Source organism: Anguilla anguilla, chromosome 12 (genome assembly GCF_013347855.1).
Source record: "Anguilla anguilla isolate fAngAng1 chromosome 12, fAngAng1.pri, whole genome shotgun sequence".
NCBI classification, from domain to species: domain Eukaryota; kingdom Metazoa; phylum Chordata; class Actinopteri; order Anguilliformes; family Anguillidae; genus Anguilla; species Anguilla anguilla.
The window spans coordinates 26,115,697-26,140,895 of record NC_049212.1 but is presented as its reverse complement, the minus strand read 5'-3'; the positions used below and the strand labels follow the sequence as shown (position 1 = coordinate 26,140,895).

Here is a 25,199-nt window from a genome sequence, read left to right as displayed (position 1 = left end):
TTTGGGTTTTTGATAGTTTAGATCACTATACTAATACATTAACCAGTCTCCCCTTTTCCATGCTGCGCTGTAGCTCCGCCCCTTTTCTTTCTAGCCTGCTCTAACGCTGAGTTCTGCAATTGCCTGCACCTGTCTCTTGCTCTAACTGCACCTCTCTCTCTCTGCACGTGTTTTACCTGCTAAACCCAGGCCGTCTGTTATCATTGTTGTCTATGTGATTCCAGTCCGCGTTTTGTCAGTCCCCTGTCATTTAATTAGTTATCCTAATGTTCTTCACCTGGATGTTGTTTGTTACTCCGCCCTCACTCACTTAACCCCTCCTTGATTGTTATCTTCCCCAGTGTATAAATGTCAGTCTTTTCCACTTGTTTCTTGTCAGAACGTTGATCAGATTCATTGTGCCGATTATTTGTAAGCCTTTGTATTTTGAGATTCTTGCGACACCCCTTTGCCCGACTTCGAGTTTGCCTGCCCCTTTTGGTTTTGTTTGATCTGGTTCGACCTTCGCTTTTCTTTGACTTCTCTTTTGCCTGCCCCTTTGTACCTTCGCTATCTCTGATCTCCTGGTTTTTGACTTTTTGCCTGTCTTTTTACTTTTCTTCTGGAAACTCGATTCTGTACCGCACTATCTCTGATCACCTGGCTTCGAACCTCGCACGGAATAAAGACAACGTTTTCTTGGATTTCCCTGGTCTGCGTGTGGGTCCTTACTCTGAACGCAACACTCTGTGGCCATGGTGTTGGGAAGAGCGACAGATGGGAGTGTTTGGGAAGTTGGTTTGGGGGGGGGGGGTGAGGTGGGGTCCAGGACAGATATGACAAGATTTCCCGGGCACTAAAAAAGCTTTCAGCGCATAGTTTAAGGTCACATGCTGTGCGTCCTGGCATCAGTGAAACACCCAGTGTTTTAGCCCTTTGTGCTCCAGGCTGATTTCAGCCAATTAGAACAGGGGGAGAGTAAAACTGACCAAGCAGGAAGCAAGCTAGCCCTAAAGTTTAAGCTACCTGGCAGGTGATGTGCATTTATCAATTTACAGCAGGTGGAATTGCTGAGTTTGTTGAACTTGAGTTACTTAAACAATAATTCCATATCATTTCCTTAATCAAGCGATAGCAAATAACAGCCAACTTGAATGAAGGCCTGGGAAATTGTGAAATGGAGATTTTACACATTCTGCAGGACCCAAAGCTAATAAAACATACCAAAGAACCCCCTCTTGTGGCTTAAAAGCAGATTTTTCATTTATGGGGTAACACGTTTTCCAACATATGTTTTTCTTTGCAATTCTTTGTGCGGCATATTCAAATTAAATTATTTAGTAGTGTAACAAAATATGACTTCCACTCTGAAATGCTGGGAAATAATCACAGGGATATGTATATATCAATTGTATTCAAACCTTGGTGCTAGCCTAGCAGTCAGCTAAAGGGACAGGATCATTCAAACCTTGGTGTCAACCCCATCAGGCAGCTAAAGGGACAAGATAGTCACATCCTACAAACAAGTCAGACCTGTTTATCTCGTAATCTTGGGGGGGCCTGGTCCCTCCCCCCAAACATGCCTGCATCTCCAGGTTAGTTACATTACAGGCAATTATCACAATTTTTTCTTTTTTACACAGCATTCACTGAAGCAAAGCAGGTTAATTACCTTGCTCAAGGGCACAACGGTAGTGTCCAACCTGGGAATCGACCTTAGGACGGAGTGTAGCACAGTGGGTAAGGAACTAGACTTGTAACCGAAAGGTCGTAGGTTCGATTCCCGGGTAGGACACTGCCGTTGTACCCTTGAGCAAGGTACTTAACCTGCATTGCTTCAGTATATATCCAGCTGTATAAATGGATACAATGTAAAAATGCTATGTAAAAAAAGTTGTGTAAGTCGCTCTGGATAAGAGCGTCTGCTAAATGCCTGTACTGTAATGTAATGTAAAAGGTTACAAGACCAGCTCCTTACCCATTATACTACACTGTTGCCTGATTATGTCTCTTCTGCCCCCTGGTGGCTAGAATGTGGCTAGGACAGCAGAAAACACTGCACATACATGAGCCTAATGACCCTCATTTAGGGGCTGCAACATGGCTCCCCTAACCCTCTTTATCTCTCCTCTCTTTGCTTTTGAACTTCCTTTTTGGGATAATAAGTTCAGATATAGTAGTGTAATGATAGGTTAGTTGTATAGAGGTATTTTCTTTTAATTGTTGGTAAAATACAGTGCAGTTGGGTTGGATCTGGCACAAATGGAAATTAATCAAATGAATGATGATGCATAAAATTAAGGAGAATGAATGTGAATGTTTGAGTGACAGAACTCATAATCTCCCATACACCGTAACATCAAGGCCACTCTCGGCATTAATAACAGAACTGCACGCCACAACACCTGCTTGTCACCTTCACCTTGGAGGAACGAGGACCTGACAGGCAAAAAGGTGCTTATTATTCAATCCTGTCCGGGGTCCCATGTGGATTTGTCTGACTAGTAAGCAGGGAGTTACTGTGACATGCCACCAGAAAACTATGAGATCCAAACAGAGCTGAAATTCTCCACATGACAACACAGACTCATTTCAATCCATTAACTGAGACAAAGAGCTTACTGATCTACCTGCAAAAAGTGTGCTCCTATATCACTTACAAACACAGACTACAATCAGACAAACGCAGGAAGGAGAAAAAGGAGCGACTTACGTTGTACCAGCTCTGGCTTTTCTGTGGACCGGGAATCAACGGAGCAGGAGACAAAAGAGACAGAGAAAAAACAAAAGGTCAGTTATGGAGACAGCCTGCTCAGTAAACTACCTAGACTCCATAAAGTGGAGAGAGATTATCTGAGAAGATTTAAAGCAGGTGTAAAGGTTGCTCTCTTGGCACCTCCCTACTAGAAGGAGCGAGGGGTGGAATATGTGCTGCCCAATGACATGCGAACAGTTCTTTTATTAATAGTCCAAGAGAAATTCTATCCTTGACCAGGGTAAAAATAATGCAGGATGTGTTTACATTCAACATAATCACTCCACAGACGTATGTGGGACTTGTTGTTATTCTGTCTGTGCAAAACATGTATGTAGATATGCAGTGAGAGCCATACTGTTTGGGACATATTTGTTTTAGTGATATTTGGCTCTGTACTCCAAAACTGTAGATTTGTAATCAAACAATTCACATGTGGTTGAAGTGCACATTTTCAGCTTTGGTTTAAGGGTATTTTAAACATTTTGGTTTCATCATGTAGAAATTACAGCACTTTTTAATAGATAGTCCCCTCACACCTGTTTAATCTGATAGTCCCCACACATTGAACAGGTGTCTTAAATTGGTTCCTCAGGTATAAGACAGCTTCAGTGTTTCATGTTAACTGTTACCACTTCTCAGTGAAACGTGAAAATAATGTAATGCTAGTGTCTGGTGCTAGTATCTGGTTTCTGGACATAAAAATGTCAACCAAAAGTCCTACCATTACTGCATACAATCTAATGTCCCATTTTGGTTTTAGTGTCATCTCAATTAATTCAACCTCATCTCTCATAGATAATGTTATGGAATCAAACTGTAAAGAGATTTAAGTGGTGTATTACACTGAAATACTGTGTTCACTAGAGTGTAATGTGAGAGACTATCTATCTGTCACAGATAACAGAGCGGGTTAAATATAAGGCATTTCTGAAGTAGTACAGAATAACAGATCCATTTGTATTTAAAAGTGAATTATTTCTTCTTGGCCAGTGGAGGGCAGCATTGCTACTGCTGTAGGATCAACCAATGAGAAGATAGTGTTGGCATGCATCAGTGGTTTATTCTTAAAAAGAAAAAAGCTTAATGTGTGAAGACAGAGGAGTCAAAACAGATAGAATCTCACTCTCAATATTTGCTAGTCATTATTGGCAATAATCAGCGTTTCAAACACGGAAATGATTTCAACACAAAATATGAAGTACACGTTTCTTGTGTTCCTCTGACACAAATAGCTGCAAATCTGACGTCTAAATGGGCTTGGCGCACAGCACTGAACAGCATTACAGCACAGCTGAAGAGAAACCACAAACACTACACAACTTTACACAAAATAAAAAAATAAGAAACCAGCATTTGGCTAAAGTGTGAGTGCTGTAGTGTATACTGTTTAATTTTTTTTTCAACTTTAAAGCATGTCTTGGTCGTGTTTGAGTGGAATCTTGAGGGGACAGAGTTTGGGGGGGGGGGGGTGTTGGGGTTCACAGGTAGGCTGCAGATGCTAATCTGAACCATACTGCATTGACAGAGTGGAGCGCATTTGAGGGAGGGATAAGACAGTGGCTCAAGGGGAGACTGGTGACTGGATCATGCTGTCGAAAAGCAGGTTAACTCCTCTGTATTATTTGTCCCTTTAACACAGAAAGGAGGCTTCAAACGCCTTGGGAACCAGGACAAGGCAGAACCGTCTCTCCTAAAAAAGCTCTTTAGAGAAAGACATCGGCAAAATACAGGGGAGCATTCTAACACCCTGCCTTTACAACAGTAGCAACCGAAAGGCTAACACCCTGGTCCTGTTTAGCACCTACAGCACAACTTGAAGAGATCACAAGGACACATGTAGGCAGAGAGAAACAGAGTCCACAGTAGCGATGAGAGAGAGAGAGAGAGAGAGAGAGAGAGAGAGAGAAGCACCTTGTAGGTGAGAACTCTCACCGAAGTAAAAGAACTGTCCATTACAGGGCTGCCAGTTAACACACTAGTGATGCCATTATATCAGATATTTAAATGAAGGATAATATGCAATATTTCAATAAATAATAGCATAACTTTGAATAAATAGTTTCTATGGATCTCTAATAGATTAACCAGACTGAGACATAAATTGCAATGACACTTATCAACGGGGGGCACAGTGAAGGTTTGTAATTGGGGGATGGGAGAGGGGGTTTGAGGTTGAGTGAGCAAAATTGGGCAACTGGGGTCCAAATAGGCTAGGGGCCTGGGTAGGAGCAGGGGCAGGGGCAAATAAAACTGAAAAAGGCTTACTTTTATGAGGTTTAGCCTGTCATACTGAAAGGGAAATGAAAAAAAGAAATTGAGCAAAAGAAACGACTAAACTACTAAAAGTACCCTTTTTACAGAAACCAACCTCCCCCAGTATGAACTGAACTAGCAAGCACAGATCCGTAAAATGTACAAGGTTGTACCAAACAAGACTTTGCGATGGGGAATGGTGATAGGGTGATAGGGTTTGAGTAGGGGAGGGAAAGGGAGGGTGGTTCTCCACCATATCCATATAAAATGAAACAGAAACCTAACTCCTTTTCTTGACAAGTTAGCAAAGGTTAAAGCTGAAGACTATTTAAAGGTTATTTGGGTTTTATTACAGACTAGTGCAGTGTTGTCATAACTACCAACGGGACATCAACACCTCCTCATAGAAGCAGCTCGATTTAGTGACCCGTAGCGGTCAGCGCTAAAGAGGGTATGGTGGCAAATTTCATAATGATTTTGCCTTTGGGCAAAGTCCCCTACTGTCACCCCTGGTCTCTTCTCGTTGCCACGGAGACCACGTGCCGCACACTCATGGGGGGCGCGAGAGTTTTGGCTCTCCTTCGCAAAAGTGCTGGCAGAACTCGATCAACGAATGCTCGTATATTAAACCGCCTATGCTATGGACATATGTAGCAGTGGTAATGCACTTAAAATGGTGCTTTTGTTCTTTCCCAATCACCCAACAAAAAAAAAACCTGCAAAAAGAACAACATGACACCAGAGAAAGAAACCCTACAGCCAACAGTTTCAGCATCTTATACACAATACACAAGCAAGCAAAAAACATCAATCCCTGAGCTCAGTAATCTGCTGTGCCTGACTAAGCAAACGCACCACAGAAATGGCTTCACTTTATTAATTGAACATTTCTGATTAATTAGCATGGGATGGAGTGCACTAAACACAGCAAGGACGAGGCTTTCATTTAAAATATTGATGAAATTCAGTGAGAGAAAATAAACTGTAACATTAAGCCAGTGCACTGTTCATAAGGGGAAGAAATACAGATTCCAAACCAAGCAGCTGAGGATGCAATGCATTCTGGGAAGACAGGGATGAAGGAGGTACAGAAAATACACAGGTAACTGTGGGGGGGGGGGGGGGGGGGGGGGGTTCATGCACACAGAACAGTTGCACAGGAAGGACAAGGGGAGTGGAGGAGAAACAGAATAGAGAAATGCTTACTTTGGAAAGTCGCTTGTGAGACTAGCATGCACAAGAAAAAGAACAACAAAAAAATAAATCAGGAAACAAAAACAGCATGGGGGAACCAAAAAAGAAATAAAAATTCAACAAAATCAGTTCTCACATCACAGACATTTTATACAACCGCGCCAAAGCGAATGGGGGCACAGTACTGAGAGACGAGACGGGGGAGCATCTCTCCACAGAAGTAACGTCCGATATAAATGTGGCCTGACAGAGCCGCTAGCACAGCAGTGCTTACGGGAATACGTTAGAATCCAAACCTACTGCATGGCGCTGTAATTGGATCTTTTTTTTGCCCATTTTCCTCCCTATTTGGAATCACCCTTGGGAATTTCAGGCCCATCCCATCAATGTAATATCCCTCACTAATTTAGAAGAGCCCCCCCCCGCCCCCAACCCCACCCCCCGTGTAGCCAGTCTCCGCTACTTCCCTCTGCAGTCCACCAGCTGTGCTGCGCAGTCACTGCAGCATGTGTGCAGTTTGTGCAGACAGACTGCACGCAATTGGCAGGCAGACAGCCATATAGAACCCAAGAGCCACTCAAGCACTCAGACAAGGACAGTCCTGCCGAATGAATCTCTCTCCCTGGGTGACGGGACTGACCATCAAAATCCAAAGAGGCCGCCCCCTGCTTTTGCCATGGGCAGGGTGAGTATTCAATGCCAGGCTCAGCATTAAACTTAGAAAGAGGGGTTTAGGCGGACTTGGCACCTGTCAGTAGGTTGCAGTTTCAAATACAAGGTGGGCCACTGCTGTTAAATCTTATGGGGGTGGTGACAGTGTTGGAGGAGGGAGGGGGGTTATAACTTAAAATCTGTTCCGCAAAAATCAAACCGTATAAGAAAATAAATGTAGAAATATAATAAATTATGTACTAAGGGAGTTATACCAGTCAAAAACAGGAAAAAAAGCAAAAAGACAAGGTCAAGTACATATTTGACAATAAGCACACAGAATGAACTCATACAAATGATTCTGCTGACCTACTCCACAGAGAAAGAGCAGAGGAAATCAGTCCCAAGACCTTTTACCAACATGCTCTAATTAAGGAGACCTCAGGCTACAGACAGGGTCAAGAGGAGAGTCTGCCAGATTTTTAACCCACATACTAAGGATTCTGGGAAATGAAGATACCTCCATCACTTCCTGTTGACCTGAAGTGTAGAATGTGCGTCGGCTGAGTGACTGCCCTTATGTGAGTGACGGGGGTGTGCGCGTGGAGAGGGATTGTGTGTCGAGGGTATTAGGTTGCAGCTCAGTGCTTCTCTCCAAACTCTCTGTGAGTGCGTGCGAGCCCGTGGGGTCCTGTTTCTGACCAGTGCTGTGCCCAGTGACACTGCCCCTGCTTTTACACCAATCACAGAGGCTGCCCACTACATTAGGCTCTGATTGGCCTCACCCACTTCAGGCCTCTGAGCTCTGACTGGTCGGAAACACGGCCAAGCAGAGGGAACCGTGTAGTGGGTATTGATCACAGACACCAGCTCCAGTACTCAGCCTGGCTTTGAAGGGTCAGTGAATGCATCTTAAACTAGGCTGTGTTGTGCGTGTACACTTTCAAGCCCACTGAAGCAAAGGGAGGGTGATGTGTGTGTGTGGAAAGGGTAACCACACTTATTTTACCAGTGGCGAACAGTGTCTTTCAAGTGGGACATTGTGCGGCATTCACAACCCCTCTCCTGGGGTCAAACGTCAGTTATGCCCCCTCCCCTGCTCTGGCCCAACAAATCAATAACTTCAAAGCCAATCATGCGGTTTAAGTTCAAAGGGCCAGGTCACATGTTCCAGAGGGATTAGCCTTCTCATGAAGAGAAGGACAGAGGAGGCCATCAGTTCAGTGGCTGACTGACTGAATATCGATGGACCTGCTGGTTTGCTTTGTTGAGTGGGCGTTGCTTTTTATTTTTGATCCCTGGGAAGTAGGCTATGTGTCCACATCTAAAAATGAACAGCATGTGTCCAGAGTAATAAAAAAAAAAGTAATTCTGGGACACGTGGAAAGCGCTCAGTCATAATGAGCATGCTAGAGACCGGCTGATGCAAAGGAGGGATGGGCAGAGATAAAAAGGATCTGTACAGGACAGGGTCCTGTACAGGACAGAATGGTCTGTCATAACCATTCATGTACTATTACCAGGGACTACATACTGGCTTCTGACATGTACAGTATGTATGCGTGTGTCTGTGTGTGTGTGTGTGTGCCGTGTGCGTGTGTGTGTGTGTGTGTGTGTGTGTACGTGTGTGTCTGTGTGTGCATGTACATATGAGTGTGTGTGTGTATGTGTGAATATATGTATGTATGTACTCCATGCATGCATGCATGCGTGCATGCATGCATGTCCAATGCGAACACATGCATGTTCAGCGGGCCACTAAGATCTTGGGACTTGTTGATCATCCGATACCAAGGTGGTAGATGCAGTGACCCAAAAAGATTGCATATGCGTTGCATGTCAATGGCAAACTGTTAAAAGTCTTCAATGGTACGAATTACAGATATAAGTATGGAAGGTTCAATTTTCTCAAACTGCCTGTGATGCAAGGTGGAGCGCAAGGCTTCATAAATCCCAAAATCTGTGGAGCCGGCACGTACGATCAGTGGCTCTGTGATTATTCCCATTATCATTTTGCTATGGAAATCAGAGCCTTTTTATTAGTCAATGTGAGTAGGTGATGGACAGTGCATGGTACGCTAGCTCCACCCATTTTGGGGTTAATGTAACTGCACAATGAGAAAGTCATGCAAATGGTCACCTCACAGGCAACACTGATTTTATCTGAAGATGAACATTTTTAGAAATATATCTCACCTATCCTATAATTAGCATATAAATTAATAACAGGTTTCATTCCTCCTACACAATCACACATGCCTTCCTAAAAACTTGGTTTAAAATGTTTAGGTAAGGGAAAAATATCAACTTCGAGATGAGAAATTCTTTCTTTGCGTGGGCCTATCAGGTTTTTATTTTTATCCTTCTCGGGAATTTGGATAGCAGTATCTCACTTGATTTCTCTTCCTGGGGTTTTTTTGGGGAAGTTTTGTTTTTGGTTTAAAATGTTTAGGAGTGGAGAGGGTTGGGGTTTGAGTGTCCTGGATGGTATGGCTTGAGGGAACTGCTGTGCACTCAGAACGGCAGCAGGTTTGAGGACGTTTGTGTTTGCAGCGAGCAGGGCAAGGTTATGGGTGCTGCATAGAGGGCATGTCAGAAGGCTGTAAGGTCTTTGTTGCACAGCAGATGTGCCAGAGGGGCGGGTCTTTTAGATATCAGAATCACAGTAGGTGTGTTAGAGGTGTGAGGTGAAGTGTTCTGTCTTTGGGTACGCCCCTACATAAACAGAAATATAACACTGGAAACTCCTCTATCACCAACCGGAACCTAACCTTGCAGACAGGATGTACTGAGGATGGAGAAAAGGCAGAAGTTGACCAGACCTGGGTCAAGAAATTATTTGAAAGGATTTTAGCCTTCAGACACCTTTAAAATTCCTGAATTACTGAGAGCATTTTAGACATTTTCAAGTATTCAGAACATTTTCCTGTCATGCGACGGCATGTTTTGGTTGTGACTTTTTTGTTGAAAAGTTCATAGGCATCAACAGGATTGTTTTCAAATTTTACCAGAATTTCCAGAAGTAGAGTATTCCAGAAGACCCAAGTCAAGTCAAGCAGCAGACTTGCACTTAGGAGGGGGCAGGGCTGAGAGCAGGAGACCGGCCCACTAGGGGCGGGGCTGAGAGCAGGAGGTCGGCCCACTAGGGGCGGGGCTGAGAGCAGGAGACCGGCCCACTAGGGGCGGGGCTGAGAGCAGGAGGCCGGCCCACTAGGGGCGGGGCTGAGAGCAGGAGGCCGGCCCACTAGGGGGCGGGGCTGAGAGCAGGAGGCCGGCCCACTAGGGCCGGGGCTGGCTCACTGGGGGGGCGGTTCTCACCTTGGAGTTCTTGCTGCTGCCTCGGGCAGACTGCACGGAGTAGCTGCGCTGCACCACCTGCTCGGGGGTCGAGGGGGACTTGTCAGAGGAGTGGTCTGAGCCCTTCTCCACCATGGTCTCGCCCTCCAAGCTCTGGGGAGTCGGCGAGCGTGAGCGTTTGCGAAGGACGGGCGAGCAAGCGGGCGTGCTCCGGTTCGAGTTACTGGCAGTGCTAGAGTAACAGAGAGAGCGAGAGGGAGAGAGAGAGGAAAGGGGAAGAGGGAGAGAGAGAGATGATCACCTATTAACACAACGTACAGCCTTTGATTACTTGGATCACATCTAGACTGATAAACTTACTGCAGCAGTCTCACTGCAGGTGGAACATAGACCCTAAAGCCTCTTTATACAGCACCACAACAAAACTACAGGGAGTAGCACACATACAGCAAACATCGTACCTACGTCAGTCAGCTGTCAACAAGCCCAGTGTGACAATATCCCACAATCCCCAGTACAGATATGCAATAGCTATTTAAAGACGTCTCTGTGGCCCACCTGCAGCGTCTGATTACCTTACTGTCAGGCCATCGCAACACAGAGCCAGAGTGGACAAGCAGGCTGGTCACATGACCCATCCCCAAATGAACAACAACAACAACTGCAGCATCGGTGACCAAAAAATAAAGAGGTTCCTGTTAACAGTATGACAAACAATTCAATGATGCAAAAAGGATTTCTTAGAAGTTTGTTGGTCCATTCAGGACCTGAGATATAGCTCAAGCAAACATTTTTGAATGTAGCATCCATTTAACATTATAGAAATAGAAATAATTGGCAGGTATATCTACAGGGTCTTACTGTGGCATGGACAGCCTGAAAACCATCATCCACGGCTGTACCACAACCCCCCCTCCCAAAAAAAAGAGTTTTGTTCCTTCCGTTTCATTGTAGGAATGCAGCTTTATAAAAGCCTGGGGATTAGCAAATACAATCTTATCACAGAAATCCCCTCTACATCAATACATGCAACCAGCTGTATGGTCAGTCTGAGAATGATTTTTTAATGTCATTTATTAAGTATCATTACAATCAATGTAAAAGCATCATGTTTCATAATCGGTTTGTTTGCCAGAGTCCCTTTCCAGAGCCTACTAATCTCACGTGCGCTGTCCACTGCTCAAACCCACTGCCTGTAAGACGAAAGGATCACTCTAAGCCACAGAACACATCATGATTTTCCAGGTTAGTTTTACCCCCCACCCCTCCCCCACGGCCCATTTCTAAATGACAAGCAGGCAGCTGTATACAGAGCAGGAAGGGTTCATTTACAGGCACACTGCAGGGGTTCAACACACTGAAGGCAGGGAGCCAACTTGGATCCTGGGTCTGTCGTTAAAGAAACGCTGGGAAATGTGTAAAACCATCCGGGTCTCTTCTCTTCTCACCATATCAAAGGTGCTCTGAGTATGAGAGCACATGACTGGGGGGACTGCTCAATGCTCATGCTTTTCCTTGTGAGATATCTCTGCTAAGGCTGGGGATGAGGCGACGTGAATCTCCCCACCCACAGAGAATACAGGCAAAAGCAGAGAGAAAGAACGGAATGAGAGAGCGAGAGAAAAAGAGAGAGAGAGACGCAGGGCTGCTGGGTGGCTCATATAGTTAAGGCAACACACTGCGCAGCATGGATAAGCGCCGTGGACTCATCCAAGTCTGAGCTGTACCTCTAGTGGTGAACAGATGTTACTACTGTAACTACAAAGTCTGTGAGTGAGATAATGAGCGAGTTACAGAATGAATGTGAGATACGCAGTGCGTGAGTGAGTGAATGAGTAATAGAGTGAGGCAGCTACTGAGTGAGTGTGTGAGTCAGTGAGCGAGCCCCAGAGTGAATGAGTAAATGAGGGAGGAACAACGGCTTAATTTTTCTTCCCTTGCAACCGGCTTGCTTCCAGGTGAACACATCGCACACCCCTCAGTTTCGGCCATTTCCCGCTGAAGCACCTGGGGGACAATCCGGAAGGTTCTTGGCATCGGGGTCCATTGACCTGATGGCTCTAATTCTTAACACCACATGGTGAACGAAGGCCATAACCGATCTCTGTGGCTCAGAGACCTGCAGACCCCGTTACTGGAGAAGCATTTTGTAGAGGGCAAAATCACAGCCACGAGCCAATCACGTCCAAACAGAAGCAATTCCACTATTGGAGGATGTTCTCAATCACAGCAATTAGTTAGCGAACAACACACCCGAAGAATGACGACTTCGACAAGCAACAAATGCTGTCTGCTCTGTAATCCTAGGAGTATTGGGAGGGGGTTGCCCTGATAAATGAGCTGTAAAGTCACCACATTCATTCATTGTTCTGATTTAAAAAAACGGCAACAAAAAAAAAACAAAAAACCAAAACACTGACAATTCCCATAGCAACAGAAGACAGATGAAGACCAATGATACACTGGGGTAGCTGAGACAGTGGCAGTGACAGCTGCAGAGAGCATGTACATTATGGCTGCTAACAACTACAGCTAAAAGGGTCTGCCACACTGTGAGTGTGTGCATGTGTGTGTGTGTGTGTATGTGTTGTGTGCTGAATACAGACCCAGACAGCATGGCCAGTCAGACGAGCAGCAGGCGGTACAGTGGCCATGTGCAGAATAGCAATGTGCTCCTGGCTCTCCAGTCCTCATGTACAGCAGAGTCAGGCCCCAGTGCGGCCGTATGTTCTACACACACACACACACCATACATACACACACACATACACACACACACCATACACGCACACACACGCACACAAATACGCTATCACACACAAACCCACACACATTGTCTCGCACGCATGCAAGCACACACACATACATGCAGCACAAAAGCACGCACGCATACACACACAACAGACACAGACACAAAGACACACACAGACACAGACCTACACACACGCTATCACACACAAACCCACACACACTGTCTCTCTCACACACACGCAAGCACACACACATACATGCAGCATGCACACACGCACACACACAAACAGACAGACACAAAGACACACACAGACCTACACACAAACACGCACACACAGGCACACAAATCCTGTTCCTACGACACGGCTGGATTTCACACACAGCTTCTGCCCGCTAACAGCCTTATCTGGGCTTCACAGAACCAGCACAGAGCACCGTGTGCATCCACACAGAAACAGCCTCAAAGAGAAGTGCACCTGAAGAGCACACATACGCACACGGATTCACAGCAGCACCATGGGATGGAACAGATAAATATAAGACCCCGGGATGATACTGTCATGATGCCATGGCGACGCTGGAAACAATAACCCATTAGAACATTGAGCTGCTACCCTGTTTGGTTTTACATCAGTTTACCTCTCGCGGCTCAAATCGAACAGGCCACCTACGAGACCATAGCAGCTACTTCATTCTGAAATGAAAATGAAAGCACTAAGAGGCTACCAATACATTACGAGGCAGCATCTGGATCAGAGAGCATTAGCCACCCATTTCAATATCAGTGATTACAGATTGCATAATAAAAAAGCGACTGGCATTTCTGGAGAATGAGGGAATTAATGTGACAGGCAGTTTTACCTGAACCTTACTGGCAATTTCCACCTCCATCCAGCTTCTGTGTTTGTTGTGTTCATTCACCACTGCTTTGCAGGGGAAGAACATGGAGCTGCTGCTGAACTTTGCAGCAGATTTGCACACACACACACGCATAAATACACACATATGCACACATACACACACATGCATGCACACACACACATACAAACACACACAAACACACATGCACGCACACACACACAGACACACACACACACTCTGCCCTGAAGCTTTGAAACCGACAGTTACATAGACAATGAAAACACATTGCATAACCGTGGCATGTCAGGCAAATGCAAGGACAGGCCATGTTGATTGCTGGTGTAAAATTAGCAAAAGGATTTGAAGAAAATTAAAAAGAGAAAAAAAAACTTCAGGCATGACTGACTGTGGGTCTCCATGGTAACACCAAAAAAGGCACTGCTATCTCAGTACTTCAGTCGTGCTGGAACACCATCCTTCAGAGGAGAAGAATCACGTGTGACGATGTATATGTGCCGAGCATTTGGGAGCTAAATGCTTTGCCTGCAACAGCTACTAATTCTAGCCTAAAGATATGCTTTTCTTCTCTCCTCAGGCTTTCTTATGAGTTTATCCAATGGGAACTCAGGGTTCTACCCAAACAGACAGAAATGAGGGCTTCTATCTGCAGTAAACCAGGATTCGCACCTAGTGTAAATCCATACTGAGGATAGGCCAGAAAAATCAGCATTTTGTATTTTAAACTCCCTGCTGACCTGCACAGCTCACTATGGCTCTGGGTCAATTCCATTTCAATACAGCAAACTAAGGAAATTAAATCCAATCAATTACCTTAGTAAATATTCAAAAATGTTATTTTCATCATAAAATGGAACCCCCACCCCCACCCCCCCCCTTTTGACACACGCACAACCTAGGTAGTCAGACCCACACGCATGCACCCCAATCTGCCCGAGCAGCGACAGCTGGGATAGCTTTAGTCACCCGGGTGAGGCGAGGCTGCGGTCACACATGTGCCGACCCATTTTACACGCACATCCCTGTGAGGCCACCTGAGCCACGTTTTCCGGTTACGCAAGGCGGGACCTACGGGACGACCCCCAAAAAAAGACCTGATTTCTGGTGTAAAATGGCTGCCTTAAATCACCAAGGTGGGGGCTACAAATTGGTGGCTTTTCAGGTGAGATCATGAGATGAAAAGCCCTATATAAATTCACTCCATTATAATCATTTTTAAAAATGATATTACTGGGTCTGGCCTCCATACTGTGCACCATCACAACAAACACACTGCCACACTGAATTATTAAAATATAAACTGATGTTTAAATGATAATCTAGCTCTAGAATATTTATTCTGTTTCTCCATTACAATGTTTCAATGCAGGCCTTCAAGCATGTGTTCATAAGCCCAGCCACCATAAACTCATGGAATGATGTCCAAAGCTTTCACTGGAGTGCATAGAGAATTAGTGTATGTTAATTATGCAGCAGAATACACAATTAACTGTAAAGTAGTGCTCATTAAAACCCCATTATCGGTCCATCAATTTAAGACAACAGTGTATAAGGAGAGCGTTGTGTAATTTGGACACTGTAATCACAAGTCTAGCATGCAAAATTTATATAGTCTGTAACAAGACTATTATTCTCACTGAGGAGAAAAAACAATTACCGGCAGATTCACTGCTGTCACCTTAACTACATATAGTAAATAACATATTCAGTGATGCATCCGTTATTGAATCAAATAATAAGGGAATATCTGGTGCACATTTTAAAAAGCTGTTTGTCGGTGCAGCCAGTCAGCGTTCAGCAGGTGTGTGGACGGCCCTGCTGCAGAAACAGAGCTGCTGTAGGGAGAGCAGGCGTCTGTAGAGCTGACTGGCTGCTGGAAGTCAGGTGTCTGTAGAGCTGACTGGCTGCTGGAAGTCAGGTGTCTGTAGAGCTGACTGGCTGCTGGAAGTCAGGTGTCTGTAGAGCTGACTGGCTGCTGGAAGTCAGGTGTCTGTAGAGCTGACTGGCTGCTGGAAGTCAGGCGTCTGTAGAGCTGACTGGCTGCTGAAAGTCAGGCGTCTGTAGAGCTGACTGGCTGCTGGAAGTCAGGTGTCTGTAGAGCTGACTGGCTGCTGAAAGTCAGGCGTCTGTAGAGCTGACTGGCTGCTGAAAGTCAGGCGTCTGTAGAGCTGACTGGCTGCTGGAAGTCAGGCGTCTGTAGAGCTGACTGGCTGCTGAAAGTCAGGCGTCTGTAGAGCTGACTGGCTGCTGAAAGTCAGGCGTCTGTAGAGCTGACTGGCTGCTGAAAGTCAGGCGTCTGTAGAGCTGACTGGCTGCTGAAAGTCAGGCGTCTGTAGAGCTGACTGGCTGCTGAAAGTCAGGCGTCTGTAGAGCTGACTGGCTGCTGAAAGTCAGGCGTCTGTAGAGCTGACTGGCTGCTGGTTATTCCCTCTGCCGACGCTGTTTTAATCACCGTCACCCCATCACAGACAGTAACACGATCAGTTACTGCACAACAGAGCCGCACACACACACACACAAGCATGTGCGCACACACGCATGCACGCACGCACACATACACACAATCAGACACAGACACGAAGACACACAGACACAAACACACACACACACACACACAGCATTCACAAGAGTGGGGCTCTACTTCTGTCAACACAGCACACACACATGTATCTCAGCAGCTGGTGTGAGCCATCTGCTTCGCTCTAACGTGACGCGCAAACACACCCCTCTCGCAACGAAACAGCGTCAGAAATGGCGCTACCTTCCCTGCCGCGCTCGCCCGCCGTCTAGCGCTTCGGCGGGCGGGGTCCTTTCCCTTAACCCGCCGATGACCGATGGCATGCTGACCCGCGACCGCACAGACGCCATTCTTCACCCAGCCACTCCCCTCCCACGGCCGCCTTCTCCCCCGACGCCAGACACCTCTCCCCCGTGATTCTGCTGTCCCCCCCTCAGAAACGGGGCCCCCCCGGCTGGCGAGGCACGCTTGCACGGTAACGGACGGAGACTCGCGCGGCGAAACCCACGCCTTCGGCGCCGCCGGCTGCATCCAGATTCTGTTGCCCGGACAACACCTCAGACGGGCAAGAAATGGGCTCCATTGGGCGAGCGAAGCGCGGAGAAGACGGCGCACAGAGCCCAACTGCGCCGCCAGGAGCCAGGCGCACGCCGGAGCCCGGCCCCGGTGCGTCTGCGTGCGGGAGGCAGAGAGGCACTAACCTGGTCGCCATGGAGAACCGTGTGGATGCTAACGGCCCCTCTGACACATCATTCATTCAGCCAGCGGTGAGGTGGTGGCGGTGAGGAGGAGGAGGAAGAGGAGGAGGAGGACGAAGGCGGAGGAAGGGAGGCTGCCTCCTGGAACATCACGGAGCGGAGCATGCCGACAGCCGAGTGGACCCCCCGACGGCAGCCCCGATCATGGCTTCCCCTCCAAACGCTTCCCCGTCCGTGCTTCTCTTCCCTCTCTCTCTCTCTCTCTCTCTCTCTCGCTCTCTCTCTCTTTCTGCTCTCTCCCTGTCTCCGTTAAATCCAGCGCCTTTATCCAAGCCAGTGACTCGCCTTTCTTCTCCACTGTTCACGATCGCTCTCTCACTCTCTGCCTCCTCATGCACAGATACTCGGAGAAAGAGAGGGAGAGAGCGAGAGGGGGAGCGAGGCAGAGAACTGGCAGTCACTTTGCATAATAGCTCCTGCTCACTGCAGCTGCCTGCCAGCTTCTCAATTATTTATGCTTTTCATGAATGGAGTGGCTGACATCACCGTCTACCAGGTCACTCTACACTCCCCCACCCGTTTAAAATCAAACCAGCGATCCACATGTTTTTACACCCCCTCTCACACTCACATGTATGCACACGCACACACACTCATGCCCTTACTCACTCACCCACACTCACACACAGACAACCGCACACAAAATCTCACGCCAGGAAACATGGCGCCACACACCATTTAAGAGTCATTTCCCCTCCCGCACGTCGCGTTCACCCTGTTGGGTGATCTCAGATGAGGATAAAAGATCATATTTCTGCAGGAGCCATGATCCAGGTGAGCCAGTAATGGTGAATAAAAGAGGATTGGCCCTTTAGACAGTTCATTTGAATAACAAATCTGCCAAAAAAGCTTGGGAACTGTAGTGCTACAAGCTCGTTTTCCAGCGGACTCGGCCACACAGTTGGAACAGCGATTAGGAACGAAAAACAAACAGCTAAATTCCTCCCGCTAAGCGGAAGGATACGTCGGCACATTGAGAGCTGCGCTCTGGCACGGCCGTCAGTCAAAGGCCCGGAGCCAGCAGTTCTATCACACTAACGGGGCCGCATGCAAACACCAACCACGCTTTAAATGACCAGGGCCCCAGCTCCGCACGGGCAACAGGTGCCGGTGATGGGACACGCTGAGTTCCTTATTTTCACCGGGATTTGCATTTAAAAGTACCTCCTGTTGCTCTTGCTCCGTCTCAATTTACAATGCAACCCAAGGGCAAAAGGACCATGGATAGCCACAAGGACTGTGGATGACAGCTTAGAAAATGCTAATAGCAGTACATTGCAATTAAATGATATTCTAAAGTGAAAAATGCACTACTTTTTACTTTGAAGTTTACTTTAAGGTTACTAACCAAAAACCTTAAATCAAGCTGAGAAAAGCCAAAGCAAAGGCGATAGTAAATGCATCATAACAAAAAAGAAAGAATGAAGAAAAGAACCTACATTAGTACGCAAACTCGTCACACGTTGTTGGAATGCAGATGAAAACATAATTCCCGAAGTTTACAGAGGGAGATGAGGACAAAGGAGTCACTGCACCAGGAACTTGAAGAGCAAGCAGCTCTAATAGAGTGAATAACCTGTACTGTTGAAAAAATACTCCTCACCTCTTCTAAAATTAACCTGTGACAAAACTCAAATACACAAATAACCCGTGACGAGCCAATTATGGAGGTGTCCAAAGTCCAGAATGAACTAGTCCACAAAGCCTTTCAACTCAACCGGAACATCTCCCAGAGATATTAACCCAAAAAGGGCTTTTTTAGATAGCAAAACTGAACACCCAGTCCCTTGTGAGGTCGGAGTTCAGCTGTACACGTCTACCGAAGGCGATTTAAGCAAAACAAGATCAGGTCCAAAATTCATAAAGCATGACAGAGCAAGGGTGATTAATTTCTGATCTAGGATCAGGTCTTCCCTGGCTCTATGCTAAGCCTAAGCATCATGAGCTGTAAAGCAAAATGATCCAAGATCAGTTCTCCTATTCAATTAGGACTTTCTAGGAGCCTTAAACCTAATATTTATTATTACTCAAAAGATACATTTTCAAGAGTAAATTATTTTTTACATAACTTTTTTTTCACAGGAAAACATATACATTGGGTGTGGCAGGAATGGGAACAGCAGGTCATCAGTAACATAACATAATATAATGACGAGAACAGCCCAACAATGCCTGCCATTTTTCTACCACTAAAGTGTGCGTAATGCTCGGGTTACCTACAAACCAGGTGGCATGTAGCATCATATCAATCTTGAAAACCCCCAGAGTTCCTCTACTACATGACCTGGCAGGCTATTCCACACACTGACTACTCTGTATGAAAAACTTCCTAATGTCTATGCGGAATTTACCCTCTGCCAATTTCCATTCATGTTCCCTCGTTCTACTAGCAGAACTCACCCTGAAGAATCTCTGGTAGTTTATTTTCTTAATCCCCATTATGAATTTAAAAGCCTCAATCAAATTGCTCATACATCTAATTTTACTAAGATTGAAGAGATTAAGCATCTTAAGACATGCCTCATAACTTTTATCTTTCATTCCAATGCTCTACTTTGAACCATTTCCAGAGCCTCTATATCTTTCTTGTAGTATGGTCACCACAACTGCACACAATATGCTAAGTGTGGTCTGACAAAGGAATTGTATACGATAAGTACAACTTTCTTGCATTTATACTCAAACTAATCCAAACTAACACTTTTGGCTATAAATCCCAGAATCCTGTTGGCCTTATTTACTGCTACACCGCAGTGCCTTGAACCTGAAAGGCTTTGATCAACTATTACTCCCAAGTCCTTTTCAAATTGAGCACATTACAATTTTGTTCCTCCAATAAAGTATTCCAGGTTTTATTTGTAGAACATGTGGAACTTTACATTCAGCTGTATTGAATTTCATTTGCCAGGTTTCCGCCCACTGTGTGCAATTCCATATTTAATTTCAGTCGATGAGAAAGGAAAGGACATCAGGCGTGCGGATGTTGGAAGCGAGTCCTTCTCTACATCTATTCTCCTGCTAATTTGTGTCTCAAAAGTTGGGAAGTGTGTGATTTGCAGGGCTTTTTACGTGACATTGTCCTTCAAAACAGCTCACTATGGTACAGTGCGTGCAAAGTTTCCATTTTCTATTTAAGCAGCTTTCTTTTTAGATTATCTGAAACTTATCATCTGAGCACCATGAGTCATTGAAACTTAAGTGGATTCTCAAATGCTGTTGAGATTAATCTTGCTGAAATAAATAAGCAAACACATACAAGTTATGGATTTAAGCTGAATAATGTTGGAGTTTGTGTTTAGAAAGAATTTGGCCATATTCAGGCAAAGCCATGGTCACATGCACAAGGACCTTGTGTAAACCGTTCCATCCCTCTCATTGGGTAACCACTGCCGGCTTTCAAAACACAAATGACCTACTTCCGGAACCTTTGGCCTGCCTGTTTTGTGTTCTGAGGAGAACGGACAGCAACCCTCGGGCCAACCAAAGAAAAGCCGCTCAGAATTCCGATTTGGGGGGGGGGGGGGGGGGGGGCTCTACCGGGTGGTGCATCCAGCCGGAGAGCTCTCTGGAACAAGAACTCTGAGAAGAGAAAGTAAAGTGTACACAGACCAGAAACAGACCTGATTGGTCAGAAGCACAAGGTGCAAGGTGCGTCATATTGAACTGGACGGTTTCAACAGGCAGGGCAATCCCCTAATGTCAACACCTGCAACAGCTACATACAAAGGGGGCTCCACCAAGCCAGAATGGCGGCCTGTCGAGCGGCTGACTGCACATCTCTTGGAGGACACACATACTAGCGCCCCCCCTAACCTATGGAGGGTGCTAGTGATGAATCGGCCCTATGATTGGGAGTGGTGGGTCTTAGACAATTGGTTCTGTGATGGATTCAACAGCGGTGTTGGTGTAGTCCGCTCCACCTGTTCCCAGTGATTGGTTGACTCTGTGTGACTGCTTGGGTCATCCTCAGACTAACCGAGACTTTGCGCACTACATTCTGATCCTTTTTATTGCTGTTTTTAGGGGGTGGGGGCACAGTTGTTTCCAGTGTCGCCTGGCAACCACTTCAGAGCAGCCATGCGTGGCTGCGTCAGAAACGGCTGTCGCCCCGTGCTGGTTCTGTTCCGCGGTTTCCATGGCGATGTGCCGAACGATTCACCAGTGCCGGGAAGGGACGGAGAGCCAAAAGCAAGGAGGCATTGTGGTGTGCGCGCCCCCTCCCCCCCCTCTCCCCTCCCCTCCCCCCCTTTAATCTCCCTCTGGACTGGACCAGCGGAACACTGAGACACTGCACTGGGCACAATCCTCCTTCATAACAGCACAGGGACCCACAGGCTGTTTACTGAATAAAGATCAACAGTGCAGCTTACCCTCGATTTTAACACATATCTCTGCTGACCTTGGACTGAATCACAAGTTTCACTGAGGAAAAATACCCCAGAGAGATTTCACTCATACATGATGAACACACACCTTTAATGTCCAACCAAATGCTTTTCCTGGGTTTCCTAAGCTGAAATATAGAAACATTCAGTTGTAAATATACACTAGTCCTCACACTCTGTGTGGTCAGATAACAGGACCAGTGCAAAGGTAATAAAGGCCAGAGAGTTACTGTGGTCGTACGATAGAGAAATAAAGCGCAACTTACCCCGCATTCCAAAGGATGGTATCTGCTCAGGTGCAGTAGGGTAAGGGAACTATGGGGATATTGTGAGTACAGGTCTATGTGATCACCAGCTGGTTATTAGAGGGGTTGGGGGTTATTAAGTTAAGGGCATAAGGGCCGGGCAGGGGCAAAGACAGCAGGGCTGAGGCAGTGCTCCAGGGTAGGAAAACACAGCCTGCCAGACACACAATGCTCTCTTTGGGGCCTTTGAGCCAGAAGCGGAAGGGAAACATGGTGCCTTCTCCATACTCAGCAGAGAGGGGGTCAGACATTTTCAATCCACCCCCCTCCACACAGCACACACACTCAGTGGTTACAATGCAGTGGGCTGGCAGAGTGAGGCTGAGGCTCTTCAACATAATCAATCAAACAGAGCAGGGATCTGGCACTTTATGGATCGGAGGAAAATGCATTAATCATCGAAGCGCCTGTGAGATTCCAGCTGGCATGGCACCACTGCTTTATCCAGTGCTCCCAGTAAACAGGGAACAACTTGAATAGACAAGGGTCCCGCCCCCACCCCCTCCCTTTTAATTCTCCATGCAACCGCTATCCCATAATAACCACCTGCAGAGCAACCGTGCTGCTGACTCAATACTGTATTCACTGGTCCCCGCCTATTTAGCCTGTTAAAATTCAGGCAGAACCGAGTCAGCAAGTGTGCCCTGGTCACTAACCCCTCTGCTCTGGCTCCTAACCTCTCTGCCTGGTCCCTAGCTCCTCTACCCTGGTCCCTAACCCCTCTGCTCTGGTCACTAACCCCCTCTGCCCTGGTCCCTAGCCCCTCTGCCCTGGTCCCTAGCCCCTCTGCCCTGGTCCCTAACCCCTCTGCTCTGGTCACTAACCCCCTCTGCCCTGGTCCCTAGCCCCTCCGCTCTGGCCCCCTAACCTCTCTGCTCTGGTCACTAACCCCCTCTGCCCTGGTCCAGAAAAGGACGGAGTGTGGCACAGTGGGTAAGGAACTGCGCTTGTAACCGAAAGGTCGCAGGTTCGATTCCCGGGTGAGGACACTGCCGTTGTACCCTTGAGCAAGGTACTTAACCTGCATTGCTTCAGTATATATCCAGCTGTATAAATGGATACAATGTAAAATGCTGTGTAAAAAGTTGTGTAAGTCGCTCTGGATAAGAGCGTCTGCTAAATGCCTGTAATGTAATGTAATGTAATGTCCCTAGCCCCTCTGCCCTGGTCCCTAACCCCTCTGCTCTGGTCACTAACCCCCTCTGCCCTGGTCCCTAGCCCCTCTGCCCTGGTCCCTAACCCCTCTGCCCTGGTCCCTAACCCCTCTGCTCTGGTCACTAACCCCCTCTGCCCTGGTCCCTAACCCCTCCGCACTGGCCCCCTAACCCCTCTGCCCTGATCACAAGCCCCTGTTCTAGTGTTCAGTTAAGACAGCTGAAACAGGAAATTGTTTCCCCAAAGTAAATGTTCATGAATTTGGCCAGCCTGTCAGCAATATGGTGACAGACTTCACTGTCACTGTGACTTTGGAGAAAATCTCCATGGTGTACATTGTATGTCAGAATATGACAGCAACGTTTTTAAAAGAACAGTTGTTTCGGGAAAGGCAAATGTTAAAAGAAAAGCCCTTTTATTTTAAGCTGGAGATAAAATGTAGCTAAATACAATCAAACCATGGAAACAATCTCATGGCATGACAACTGCGGTTCAACTGCCTGGTTATGCGCTATTTTTGAAACTTAACATTAATTATTCATTTAGAGTATGCTTAAGGTTTACGGTGAAGATTTTTTAAAGCCATTATGAATATTTGATGTGTGCTTTACCTTCCATCTGATATCTCTGTTAGAACACAAAAATCAAAAGACAGCGGCAGACAAAGCAGGGTTCCAGTCAGCTGACTCACAAACGAGCCAATCGGCCCCTCAGCACCAAAGCAACGGCCTTGCAGGTGGCTTCCTTATCTTAATCACCTATCACCATCAAGCCAGATCAGCACTGCCTGATGCTTAATTACCATGGCAACCATTTTCTCACACTGCCCCTCTCTCACCTTCCCTCACGGGTAAACTGCGCAGGTGACGTGCTGTCGGATCGGGGCTCAGTGACATGACTCAGCAGTTGAGGGCGAAACGCGCGCAAGCTTTCTGGCGTCCACGCTTATCGAACCGTGTGGGAGGCGAGACCCCAATCGCCGCGATTTTCCACCGTTTCACATTAGTGGAATGGGAACGCAGAAAAGCCCCAGGATACGAAAGTGTGCGGGGCGTGGTTTCGGGGGCCAAAGGGAACAGAGGGGGAGGGCGGGGCCGGTAATTGACAGCTCCTGGAAATTCTGAGGGCCAACGTTTCGAAATAGCGCTCTGCCACCCCCGCTACAAAGCGTAATGGAACAGCGTCCATTGTTCCTGCCAGCATTATACAAAACAAACAAAAAAATAGCCAGTCAGAACACATGCATTAGAAAAGCAAAACTCTATTCACATATAATGGGGGCTGGTCTAAAACAACCTTGATGAATATACCGAGAGATAAAGCTTCTACAGAAGATAAAGAAACGGGGGCATTAACATTACCAACCAATTTTACACGGCTTTAGCCAAAATCAACAGCTGGCACTTGCGTATTCATCATTCATATCCATAAAATGCATCTGTCCCTCATAAACTTGGTTCCCGTAACCTTGCTAAGCAAAAAATTATGTCTTTTGGTGCGGTAGAGCAAGGAGCCTGACGTAGTGCAATTGTTCATGAGATTTATAGAAAATACAGCGCCAGCTTAACTGTACTGTATAATTCATCACCAGTGTACAGAGCCTGTGCAGCACAGCAGTAAACTGCACTACAATGCATGTCCCTGAGAATCCCAGACACATTCAACACCGTCAAGGCCCCCCACAACGGCCAACCCCCCTGGGTTGGCAGTCAGCTGCCCTGTGGACAGTGCCATGCGGTCTCCTGACAGACTGTATTTCTAATGATAAACACACAGTAAGCAACACGGTCTCCTTTTCCTTCCATTTTCTACAGGTCAACATAAATCAAATCAACTGGCACTGTAGAAAAACGAATAAATCGGTACAGTGTGCATTTATGGCCGTCTCCTTCTCCAATGACATTTCCACACCTGGCTCAGTCAGGTTCAAATATGACCCATAAATTTCATTACACACAAACAGGGCCCTGAAACCGCTTTCAAAAACGGTGTTAAAAACAGCTTTCACCTTTCCCAAGAGGTTAGTCAGGTTTCATCATGTTCCACAGCCTTTTTCATAACAGTATATACAGAATTATACCAATGAACATCATTCAGTCAGCTGCCATGACAGTGTTTTATTGCAGAATAGTGACTCGCACTGGTCAGGAGCTTGCAGTTCACCCGAGCCTCCAAGTTATTTCTGTCAACCAGGGTGTGAAAAGAAGCGGCCTTCACTTCAGCTTTCTCCTGATTCGACAACACAAGTTGAGATGGGCGTCACAGTGTGAGCATGGCTGAGCATTCCCAATGAGGGAGAAGAGAGCGCAAAAACAA

At 46.5% G+C, this 25,199-nt stretch overlaps 1 protein-coding gene across 11 annotated transcripts in view; it reads right to left on the bottom strand.

Annotated features, from left to right (window-relative positions):
• gramd1bb (GRAM domain containing 1Bb) overlaps positions 1-25,199 on the bottom strand; it is a 131,721-nt gene that overhangs the window by 20,278 nt on the left and 86,244 nt on the right. For 6 of the 11 annotated variants that reach the window (XM_035384980.1, XM_035384979.1, XM_035384981.1 and 3 more), the window contains 2 exons: positions 10,154-10,364; positions 2,693-2,713 (listed from right to left, as the gene is read on the bottom strand). In XM_035384980.1, the coding sequence (XP_035240871.1) occupies positions 2,693-2,713; positions 10,154-10,364 (232 nt within the window). Of the gene's footprint in view, positions 1-2,692; positions 2,714-6,196; positions 6,218-10,153; positions 10,365-16,981; positions 17,582-25,199 lie in introns of those variants that run through there. The other 5 variants (XM_035384978.1, XM_035384989.1, XM_035384986.1 and 2 more) reach the window with 2 other exon arrangements.